At 39.0% G+C, this 12,139-nt stretch overlaps 1 protein-coding gene across 6 annotated transcripts in view; it reads left to right on the forward strand.

The window, feature by feature from the left end:
* The window catches only part of Dgcr2 (DiGeorge syndrome critical region gene 2), an 86,619-nt gene that overhangs the window by 9,287 nt on the left and 65,193 nt on the right, over positions 1 to 12,139 (forward strand). Inside the window, exon 2 of one of the 6 annotated variants that reach the window (XM_021732686.3) lies at positions 3,987 to 4,118. The exons of the other annotated variants lie outside the window; for them this stretch is intronic. Within the exon in view, the coding sequence (XP_021588361.1) occupies positions 4,043 to 4,118 (76 nt within the window). The 5' untranslated portion in view covers positions 3,987 to 4,042. The remainder of the gene's footprint in view (positions 1 to 3,986; positions 4,119 to 12,139) is intronic. 6 annotated transcript variants of the gene reach the window in all.

The raw sequence follows: 12,139 nt of genomic DNA on the forward strand, positions 1-12,139 counted from the left end.
GTGCAGATTGGTATGGTACATCACGGGCACAGAGTAAGCCCAAGGGTTATAGATGATCTTGTCTGGACAGTATGGAAAAAAATGATGGTTTTCTTCTACATTTACAGATATTTACACAAACTTTTTACGTAAGTGAAATGGTTCTTTTTCATTTAACAATGTATTTTGGAGATTTATATAGATCAGTATATATAAACTTATTCTTTTTAAAGATTTTTTTTATTTTGGAAACATTTCAAGCCTAGAGAAAAATTGCAAGTATAATAGCATGAATTCCTTCTACACACAAATTTCAAATTTACCAATTGTTAACCCTTGACTCACCAAACATTTGCATGTGTACTTGGTTTGTATGTGTGTACACATACACTTTCTTTTTTGCGATACTACTTGAAACTGAATTGTAGACTTGTTGACAATTCATCTTGAATTTCTCAGTTTACATTTTTTTAAGTTCATTCTCTATAACTACAGTAGTTACCAAATTTAGGCAGTTTATAGAGATATACTGTTTATATCCTAACTTGTCTGTTGTTCCATTTAGTACTTATTCTTTTTTCAAACTTGGTTCCACCTTAGAATTATATGTTGCATTTAATTGTCACATGCATCTTTTAAATTCTAGAACAGCTCTCTGACTTTGTCTTTTATACCATTGTCTTTAAAAAGGAGTACAATCATCATACAGAATTTTCCTCATTTTGGACTTATCAGATTTTTTTCCCCTGTGAAATATTCAGTTTGACAGGAATAGTGCCTCAGGACATTGAACCACCCTCAGTGCATCCCCTCAGGAGGCACCTACTGTCAGGCTATTCCAGGAATGTCTATTTTGCCTACTTGGTCAGGTGAGATAGATAGCTTTGCCCAGTGTTTTAAAGCATTCATTGATGATTTTTGTCTAAATTATTTATCATGATGATGGTTGCTAAATCATGATTTTCTCCTTATCATTCTATTTTGATTGGTATTCTATAAAATAGAGCTTTCCCTTTTTTCCTTTTCATCTTTTAGAATTAATATGGACTCATGATCCTTTTTTCTCTCGTGTCATAACTTCTTACTGTTAGCATTCCTTTTGAGGCTTATAATTGATTTGGCAAGCATTAGCCCCTTCAGACTAGCTTCTATATTCGATGCGTTTCCATTCCCTTCCTTGTACCTTTTTTTTGTTGTTTTGTTTTTTTGGTACTGGGAACTGAACCCAGGGACACTTTACCTCTGAGCTACAACTACCCAGTCCTTTTTTATTTTTTACTTTGAGACAGGGCCCTACCAAGTTGCTGAGGGTCTTTCTAAGTTGCTGAGGCTGGCCTTGAACTTATGATTCTCCTGCCTTAGCCTCCCCCAGTCACCAGGATTTTATACATGTATCACTGACCAGCTCTTCCTTGTACCTTTTTCCACAGATTCCTGGTTCCTTGTTTTGGGAGATATTATTTAATGTTTTGGGTGCTAAGAGAATGTTGCTGCTAATAGTCCTTTCAGTCTGTCCAGGAAGAGCGTCTGTCTGTGAGCATGTGTAAACATGCATGCATTGTCTCTATACCTGTGTTAATTCATACTGTTTCTTTTATTTCCAGTACAGCATCACACTATTGCTTGCTTTTCCTGTTCCATATTTTTATCATCCTTTTCCAAAATGAGAACCTTGGCTCCCAAAAACATCATAGATTTACTCATTTACGTAATCATACAGTGCACATTCAGTAGTTTCCAAAGTACACTAAGAGTTTCAGATTTTTTTCTCCAACTCTTTTTGACTTTTTATACTCTTAGTATATACTCAAGAGTATTGGGTTCAGGAGGTACTTAATATCTCTATGTGTGTGTTTTTGTTTTTTTGTGGTGCTGGGGATTGAACCCAGGGCCTTGTGCATGAGAGGTAAACATTCTACCAACTAAACTATATCCCCAGCCCTGTGTGTGTGTTATAGTTTGGTTCAAAGCTATGTTGATTTGAAACTCCTCTTATTAAGTAATATTGAGGGTGATACAGTAATCTCAGCATTATCACAAGCTTGATTTCATCACACTGATAGGTAAAGAAACATCTCATTTTTTAATTTAAAAATCACTTTTAAATTTTATAGTTTTTTTTTTTTTTTAATATGATGCTGAGGATTGAACACAGTGCCTCACACTTGCTAGGCAAGCGCTCTACTACTGAGCCACAGCCCCAACCCAGTAGATTTGATAGTTTTGATATGCCGTCTCTCGCTAGCATACATTGCTATTTGCTTAATTTTATAATATTTTTTTATGGAGCTGGTGAATGAACCTATAACCTCATGGATGCTATGCAAGTGCTCTGCCACTGAACTATACCCATCCCTGCTTAAAAATTATTTCCATTCTATAGTGAATGTATATTATTTATATTATATTGAGCAAATGATGACTTAGTAAAAAAGTGGCCAAATAAAATTTAAATGCTAAAATTTTTTTAATATTGTTTTGTTAACTTTAAAATCTTCTGATGGGATTGTATTAAAAATTACTTTGTAATACTCCTTGCAATAGAGTATACTGGATTGGATCCTGAAATAGAAAAAGGATATCAGTGGAACAGTTAGTATAATTCAATTAATAGAAATGTGCCACTGTTAGTTTCTTAGTTGTGACCAATGTGTGGTGGTGCTATTAAGTTGTTAACAGCAGCGGCCACTGAATGAGGGATATGTGGTATCATTGCTGTCAATTTAAAATTATTCAGTAAGTTTTTATTTAAAAACTATTTTATAAAATAATTGAATATTTTAAAAATAATTATTTTTCTTTCCTGAGTCCTGAGACCTCATTGGCCTAGTTTTATATTGATTTGCCAAGAGTTTGACAAACCAATGTGTTGTTTGTTTATTTGTTTTGTTGTTGTTTCATTTTCTCTCTGGAGATTTAAAAAAAAAAAAGATGTCTCCGTCATTTGGACTCTAGTTGTGGTATTATATGAGCTTGTTAGTTTGGTTAGTAACCTCTCAATTCAACCAACCATTGCCATTTGTATTTCATATCTGTCTAGTGCCACAGGCTTGGACTCCAAGAGTCTTTGTATATATTCTGGTGTTGGGCGTGGCTAAAACGGGGTTGAGTTTGGCTCAGGAGTTTGGTGTAGTTTGTACATATCCTTTATTTGACAACCATTTATAGGGGTGAGGCAGGTGGGAGGTCTGATTTAAAAATTAAGATGCTGAGGCTCAAAGGATAATTAATTTGGCTGATATAATTTCATAGTTTTTAAGTAGAAGCAGAAACAGGACACTTGGGACTGCTGTTTTGAGTACATGATTCCAAAATCATAAAAGCATTGTGTATTGCCAGTAGAGCCCCTACTGCCTGAGGAAGGCCATCTTTTCAAGGGATTAAGGCCCTTCAATGACTCCACCAGCATCTTATGTGGACACTGATGCTTTTACAACTCTTTGGGTCTTGGGTGACCAGTTCAAGCTAGTTAGTGGCCTCCCCTTATGATCTCATTACATTGTCATTGTGAACAAAGGCATGAACGCATGTGTTCATATCCTGAAGCTTGGGAGGATGATTGTTAATAATCTACCTCCTTCCTTTTGTATGGACCTTGTGGATTTTGAGCCATGTAGATATATTATCTCTTTTTTTAAAAAAATATTTATTTTTTTAGTTTTAGGTAGACACAATCTCTGTTTTTTGGTGCTGAGGATCAAACCCAGTGCCCAATGCATGCTAGGCAAGCACTCTACCACTGAGCCACAACCACAGCCCAATATATTACCTCCTAAGAAACATTTACAAAAATATCAGAAAAAGATACTTTGAAAGGAAAAATTTCATATAACTATATGTCAAACATATTACAAAAATAGAAGGTAATTCTAAAGATGAGTAGAACATACAAAAATGACATAAAATTCTAACTAAATGCTGTTTCATGTTTCTACTTTTTAATTGCAATGTGAGTTGTGATGCCATTTTTATAGGAAGTGGGTACTCATATTAATCTTATTTTACAGATGAAGATACAGCTTGGAGGAGTAAGTGACTTGCCTAAGGTCACACAGCTTCTAAGATGGAGCTTATAAGGTGGAGCTGGTATTTGAAACCTGGGCAACCTAGAACTCATACTCTGACATTGTACAACTTCAGTAGGTACTTCATTATCCTCAGCACTTTTTCCCTCTGTTTCTTTTGTCTTTTCAGTTTCAACCTCTCCATCCTGCTTTTCTTATCTTCTTCCCCTAGACTTGGTTATCAGTGCCACAGTCTCAGTTGCCCCCTTCCTGCTGCTGCGTCCATGTGATGCCCTTCAGAAGCTTCACACTCAGCTTGCCAGAAGTGGAGCACATTCCCTCCCAGCGTGTTCCTGCAGTCTCAGCCTTGGTGTTTAGCTGTTGCTATCCTTGTCTTCATCACCTCCACCCCATCCCCTGTCTGAGCATCATGCACTCTGCTAAGCACTTGGTGTGCAATAACTTAGTTAACCCTAAACTATAACCCTCAGATGGAGTCTGTGTGTTGAGTCTTCCTCTTCATTTAGGTTTTCAAATTAATGTGTGAAATAAAGCTTTTTAGGCTGTACCATCTTTGAATAGAGTGTTTTTGTGAGTGGGTATTCTAGCCTGAATGAGGAGCTGGAGCAAAGCTGCCTGTTACATCTGGGCCTTGGGATTGTCTCCTTTCAGGATGTCTTAGATTTCCAGTTCAGTGTTCCTGAAGGAGTTGTGTTGTTTAGTTTTAATGTTAACTTTAGATGAAGTTGGGGATATAGCTTGGTGTTAGAGTGCTTGCCTAGCATGTATGAGGCTCTAGTGCAAATCCCTCACACTAGAGGCAGGGAGAAAAAGAATAAGAAAATAAAAGGTGAATTTCATTAGAGGCCAGCCTGGGTAACATAACAAGACTCCCATTTCAAAACCAAAAATTACCCTTAGGACTTTAAAATCCCTCTATATTTCTATGTGCTTTTAAGGGTTAGGTGGATTCTCTCTCACCCTATTTGGGAAACTGGTCCCAAGAGGGACAAAAAAGAAACCTCATCTTTTCTCTAAATAGGAATAGTACTAGACTACTTGAAAGGACATAAAAGAGACTCATCTTTTCTCTAAATAGGAATAGTACTAGATTCTTGGAAGTAAGGTTTATTTTTTGTTTATTTTTGTTATAATTGTTGCAAATTTTTAAAATTTAAAAATAACATAAAATATACTATCTTAGCCATTTGTAAATTTGAAGTTCAACTGTGTTATCCATATATACATTATTTTGCAAGAGATCGTTACAACATTTTTCATCTTGCAAAACCCAAAGTGTATGAAAAACTGCCCTCTTCCCCTTCCCTTATACCTCAGCAACTACTATTCTACTTCCTTTTTCTGAGAGTCTGACTACTTTAGATACTTCATACAAGTGGAATCATACAGTATTTTGCCTTTTTGTATCTGGCTTATGTCACTGAGCATATTGTCTTTTAAGGTTTATCTATATTGTGGCATGTATCAGAACTACTTTTTTGAAGCTGATTTGTATTTCATGTATGCATATACTGCATTTTGTTCATCCATTCATTCACCTCCAGACACTTAGGTTATTCCACCTTTTGGTGGCTGTGAATAATGCTGCTATCCACATAAGTGCACAAATTTTTAATTTTTGAGAAACTTCTGTTTTTCACAATGACAGTACTATTTTATATTCCCATCAACAATATGTAAGGGTTTTAGTTTACTCATCCTTGTCAACACTTTCTATTTTCTGGTTTGGTTTTTGACAGTGGCCATCTTAATGGGTGGTATTTTGTGGTTTTAACTTGAATTTCCCTGATTGAGTTTCTTTATATATAGAGAGAGAGGGGCGGGAAAGAGCATGCATGTGCATGTGTGCATGTGTTCCCGTTGTTCTAGCATTATCTGTTGAAAGGTTATCATTGTCTTTGTACCTTTATCAAAACTGCATTGATGGGGCTGGGGTTGTAGCTCAGTGGTAGTGTCCTTGTCCTGCATGTGTGAGGCACTGGGTTCGGTCCTCAGCATTATATAAAAATAAATAAAAGTATTGTGTCCATATACAACTTAAAAAAAAATTAAAAAGAGTTAAAAAAAAATACCCCTGCACTGACTAGCAGGATGTGGTGGTATATTTCTATAATCCCATTTACTCTGGAGGCTATGGCAGGAGGATTGCAAGTTTGAGGCTAGCCTCAGCAACTTAGGGAGATCCTGTCTAATATTCAAAAGGGCTGGGATATGGTTCAGTGGTAAAACACTACTGGGATCAATCCCCAGTACCACGAAAAAAAACCACATTGACCATATTTGTGTGAAGTCTATTTCTGGGATCTGTATTCTATTGTATTGATTTACGTGTCTTTACTGAGATTTAGACCAAAGAAGTTTGTACTTTTAAAGAAGCGCCCCATAGGATACAAGCTCTGTGAGGGCAGACACCTTGTATTTCTCATCATTCTCATTTGTGTCCAGGACAGTGCCTGGCTCCTAGGAGGTATAGGCAATGTTCATTGATGAGTGAATGGGTTTTTCTTAAGGATTGATACTAATGTATTCCAAGCATTAAATATACTGCCTGGTACAGGCAAAGTGAATATTTAAGAATCTGGCTTTGCTGAGGTTGTTACTCCTCTTGAGATGATATATTATACTGTGGCTGTGATCAAACTGGTGTGAATGTTGGATAACACTACTGATAGATGTTACATCAGATGTTAGATAGCCCTTCCTCCAGTTCTGCCCACCTTCTTACTCTGGCAGTATTCTTGAGTACTCCCTTTCTTCCCCCAGCCTGTCCCCATAAAATATAGTTTGATTGCAGGTTGCTTTTCTTTTACTGACAGTGTCATTCAGTTAATAGTTATGATTGGTGAACCTGCCTCTCCTCTGCTTTCATCTCCTGTGGTCAAATTCTTTTTCTTAGGGTGGGTTCAAGAAAACAGGATAACTTATTTTAAGTGAACCTTCTTTCCCAAACATTTGCCTAAGGAGAAAGGCAGGATAGATAAGCCAGTATCTAGTTGGATGATATCTGTGTATAGGTAGTAGCAGGTGATGGAAGTAGTAGCCTCAACTTGTAGATATGGAAGATGTTTGTTATTTATGAGAAATAAATATTGCTTTTTAGACTTGTCATTTTTTTCTGGTGTGGCATTCTCTAGTGTCAGCCTTCTGCCCCTTGGCCTATAGGAGAAAGTGGCTGGCACTCCCCTAGGCTTGATAGCCTTACCCACTATTCACTGTCACAACACAGCTGGCCTTCTCTGCCAGGTTTCTGATGATAGGAACAGGAGCTGTGTGGTTTGTGTGGAGGAATGACTTAGGGTGAAGCCATCACTCAGAGATTCTGTCTGCCCCAGGGGCTACTTGGAAATGGGTTTGGTGGTCCTTATGCCTGGGGAGCAATGTCAGAGATGTAAATGTATTTCAAAATAGCAGCAGGAATGTTTGTGTGTTTACAATATTGCAGTACATCCCTGCCTCTGTGGTCTCAAGTTGGTGGTTGGGCAGTGGTACCTTCTGGTCTCCCTGAGCTTTGTCCAGCTTTGTAAGGAGTCTGTACATCTTGTGAAGTCCTCTGTCTTCTTTCTCAAAAAAAGAAAATGTCAGAACTGAAATATTTGAATCCTGATTTGAATCCTGCCCTCTAAGAAGGAGTCAGAACATGGAGCACTCTGCTGGGTAAAAGAACCTAGACAAATCCTGATGCTCAGGGCCTGGCTTCTGGCTGTGGAATACTGAGCAGGTGGATAGCCCTCCTGTGAAGTGAGCTGGCTGAATTGAATGGGTGTTTTGATAACTAGAGCAGCCTCAGGCCTTTTTTCAGTTCTGCTAATGAAGCTTCCAATCTTTTCATTTTCAAGGGCCACACACCTCTGTGCTGTGAACTCTGGGTCCTCCTAAGTAATAGTCCCATGGCCAGCTAATCTCTGAGCTCTTTGCAGCTTGAAGTTCAGATGCTGGTAGTGTTGGGACTGCATCCTGGTGGCCTGAGAGCAGACGATGTCCAGGCCCATAGGTAGCAGTAGACTTAACTGGGTGTCACTGTGGAAATCCAGAAGCAGGCCAATCTGTGAAAACCCCCTGGCCCTGCTTTCTGCCTCCTCTCTACTTTTTGCCCATGTGGGACCTTCTGAGAGCATTTATCTCTTCAAGGGATCTCCTGGAATCCTTCCTAGTGTGGGATACATGAAACTTAAGCAATCATGTGCTGATTGAGTGATTTTTCTGCTTTGAGCAACAGAACTGCCAGTCAGGAGGGTCAAATAAGGATGATTACTTCCATGCTTTACAGATGAAGGAATGGAACGCAGCAAGGCCAGGTAGTTGTTATATTGTCTGGGGGCTGAGGCTTGTTGTTTTGCAATGGGTCCCTAGAGCTCCTTTCTGAGCTGATCTCCCTGTACTTCCAGGAAGGTACAGGAGCCAGGAGGTTACAGGTTGGCTGTTGGTGCCCAAGAGAAGTGGCAGTGACTAAGAAGAAGCCAGAGGGATTTCAAGGAAGAGCTAAGGGGGGTGGGGCTGCTGAGTCTGGGGTCTAAGAAGATAGGTGGTGAGGCTTGGAAGTGGCCATTGATCCTTAAGAAAGGGCAAATGGTATAATACTCTTTAGGAAAGATGATGAGTTTGTAATATGATCACAGATGATTCTAGAATGGTTTCCCATGCTCCTTTTTAAATGCCTGGTTGTGCTTTACCCTACTTCTTCTTCTTCTTCTTTTTTTTTTTTTGTACCAAAGATTGAACTCAGGGGCCTTAACCACTGAGCCACATCCCCAGCCCTTTTTTATATTCTATATTTTATTCACTGAGTTGCTAAGGGCCTTGCTAAATTGCTGAGGCTGGCTTTGAACTCTTGATCCTCCTATCTTAGCCTCCCAAGCCACTGGGATTACAGTTGTGTGCCACAGCACCTGGTGCTTTTCCCTACGTCTTTTTATTTTTTTTTTTTAACTTTAATATTTATTTTTTAGTTCTTGGTGGACACAACATCTTTGTTTTTGTGTGTGGTACTGAGGATTGAACCCGGGCCACACGCATGCCAGGTGAGCGCGCTACCGCTTGAGCCACATCCTCAGCCCCTCCCTACGTCTTAAGAAGTTCTGCCCTTTGATTTCACTCTCTGGGCTGCCACTGATCAGTGTTCTGATGTTGTCTTCCATTGCCAACTGCATCCCTTTCTGGAGCTATAGGGCAACTTATGAAGGCATCTGGTACCACAGTTCCTCTGAGCGCCACTGAACTAGGGTGCTCTTTTCAGGCTATGCACCTACGCTTTCCTGCTGAGCAACACTTGTTCAGTCTGTATCCTTGGCCATAAGTTTGCCCCAGGATCTCTGGTGGTTCAGATGCTGCCAGTATCTGAGATCTCTTTCAAGCCTCTTCTTGACTGTCTTACTTCAGGACAGAGGTTGACCCCTTTGTTTAGAAAACTTTAGCAGGATGCCCTAGTTGCTATTATTGACAGTAGTCACTGTTCCTTCTTCAAGGTGTCCTGAGAAGAGACTATCTGCCTAGGTTCTATGGTCCTGGGTGGAACTATGTTCACAGAAGCCATCTCTTAGAGTCATGTGACCATTTGCATGAGCGGCCCAGCCAGCCCTGCTTCAGATCCTCTCTCTGACTTGGAGTATGGTGCTGGACAAATACAAATATCTCTTTCCTAGAAGCACCTTTTGTAAAGAAAGCAGCTGCTATCTCTGTTCAAGGCAGAATAATTAAGTGATGGAGGCTTAGCTGCCTTGGTCTGCTGGAAACAGGCCTGCCAGGGATGCTGGGACCTCTTGGTCCTGGGGTACTTTTTGCAGGGCATTGATGGCCACTGATGCAGGTATGGAAGGGCTGCATCCAAGGCATCTCAGTCCACTCTGGTGGAGCCACATTTGAGTGGGCTGTTGGCAGTGGGAGGAGGTGAGCTAATACTTTCTCCTGCATTTCCTTTTAGATATTTTTTATTTCCTTTGTGATGTGGATATGTGTGTGCTTCTGCTGGTATTCTGTGTTTCTCTTGCTTGTAGTGGGCAAAGGTTGAGAACTCAATTTCAAACAATTAGGCAGCATACTAAATTTCACATAGTAATTTGAGACAACTCAGCTTACATAGTAAAAAAATTTTTTTTTAGTTGTAGATGGACACAGTACCTTTATTTTATTTATTTATTTTTATGTGGTGCTTAGGATCTAACCAGTGCCTCACATATGCGAGGCAAGTGCTCTTTCACTGAGCTACAATCCCAGGCCAGTGTGCATCATTTAAACCAAGGCCAAGGCTCCTGACAAAGAACTGACTCTGGAGAAAGAATCTATATTGCAGACTCCTAACTTTCTACAGGGCACAGATCATCCAGTTGCCAGACATTGTGTAGCATAAAATAGTACCTCTCCAGGTGTGCCCAGGATCCTGGGGGCACCCCTACCCTTTCAGGAAATTCATGAGGATAATCATTATTTTCATAATACTAAAGTATCATTTTCCTTTCTCTCCATTCTCACAGTGTACAGTGGCATTTCCAGAGACTATGTGACATGTGATGACATCATTGCACTGATAGCTAATTAGGATACATGTTTGGGATTTTCACTTTTCTTTAGTTTTTTTTTTAATGTAAAATGCACAAAACATAAAATTTACTATGTTAGCTTCCTTTTTCCCCCATTACTGAAGACTGAACCCAGGGCCTTGTATATCTGTTAGGCATGTATGTGCCCAACTCCAACCTCCTTTTAACCATTTTTTAGCATACAATTCAGTGGCATTAAGTACATTCAGAGGGGCTGGGGATGTGGCTCAAGCGGTAGCACGCTTGCCTGGCATGCAACACCACATACAAAAACAAAGATGTTGTGTCCGCCGAGAACTGAAAAATAAATATATTTTTTTAAAAAAAGTACATTCAGAATGTTACACAACCTTTATATAAAAATGACACATTTCTAAAACTTTTCAAATAGAAACTATGCCTTGTTCAAATAACCTCCCCCTTTCTCCTACCCCCCAATCTCTCCGCAACCACTAACCTATTTTTTCCTTTCCTCCCTCCTCTTTTTCTTTTCCTTTTCCTCCCTCCCTCCTATTTGTCTGCCTTTTTTTTTCTTTCCTTTTCTCTTTTTCTTTTGAATTCAGTGGTGCTGGGCTGTATCCCTAGCTCTGCTTAATTTGTTTTGAGACTGAGTTTTGCTAATAAGTTTCTGAGACGAGCCTGGAATCTACAGTCCTCCTGCCTCAGTCTCCAGAGTAGCCAGACATGCACCAGTGCCTGGCTTTCATTCCCTTGATTTGATGTCTTTTTGTAGGACAAAAGTGCTAAATTTTGATGAAGTTCAACTTACGTAGGTCATACTTTTGGTATATATGTGTAAGAAATCTTTGCCAAGGCTACAAAGATTTTCTTCCAATGTTTTCTTCTATAAGTTTGATCCTTTGAGGCTTTACATTTCGTCTATGGTCTGTTTTGAATTAAGTTTTATATGTGGTACAAGAAATAGATCACAGTCCTTTTTTTTTAATATTTATTTTTTAGTTGTAGGTGGCACACAATCTTTATTTCATTTCTGTGTGGTGCTGAGGATCGAACCCAGTGCCTTATGTGTGTTAGGCGAACGCTCTACCACTAAGCCACAACCCCAGCCCCGATCACAGTACTTTTTGAAAAATGAACAGAGTTGTTCCAGTTTCATTTGTTGATAACACTGTTCTTTCTTAGTGAGTTGCCTTTGTATCTTTGTCATAAAGATTTCATATGTGTGGGTCTGTTTCTGTGGTTTGTTTTATGTTCCATTGATGTGATATCTGACTTAATGCCTGTACTACACTTTGTTGGGTACTTATACCACAATGTTTTGATAACTGTTCCTTTATAATAAGTCTTCAAAGCTGTTTTGAGTGTTCTAGTCCTTTGCACTCCCATATGAATTTTAGAGTCAGTTTATGAGACTTTACAAAAAGGCATGCTGGAATACTATTGGGGTTGCATTGACTCTACAGACAAATTTGGGTAGAATGAATAATAATTTGAATCTGCTGAGACTTGAACACTGTATATCTATATAAGATTAGTTTTTTTTAAAGTTTCAAGAATGTTTTATTAAAGTTTTCAGTATACAGAACTTGTATATTTTCTGCTAGATTTATCTCTAAGTCTTGTTTTTTGATGCTATTTTTT

Source organism: Ictidomys tridecemlineatus, chromosome 2 (assembly GCF_052094955.1).
Source record: "Ictidomys tridecemlineatus isolate mIctTri1 chromosome 2, mIctTri1.hap1, whole genome shotgun sequence".
Classification (NCBI taxonomy): Eukaryota; Metazoa; Chordata; class Mammalia; order Rodentia; family Sciuridae; genus Ictidomys; species Ictidomys tridecemlineatus.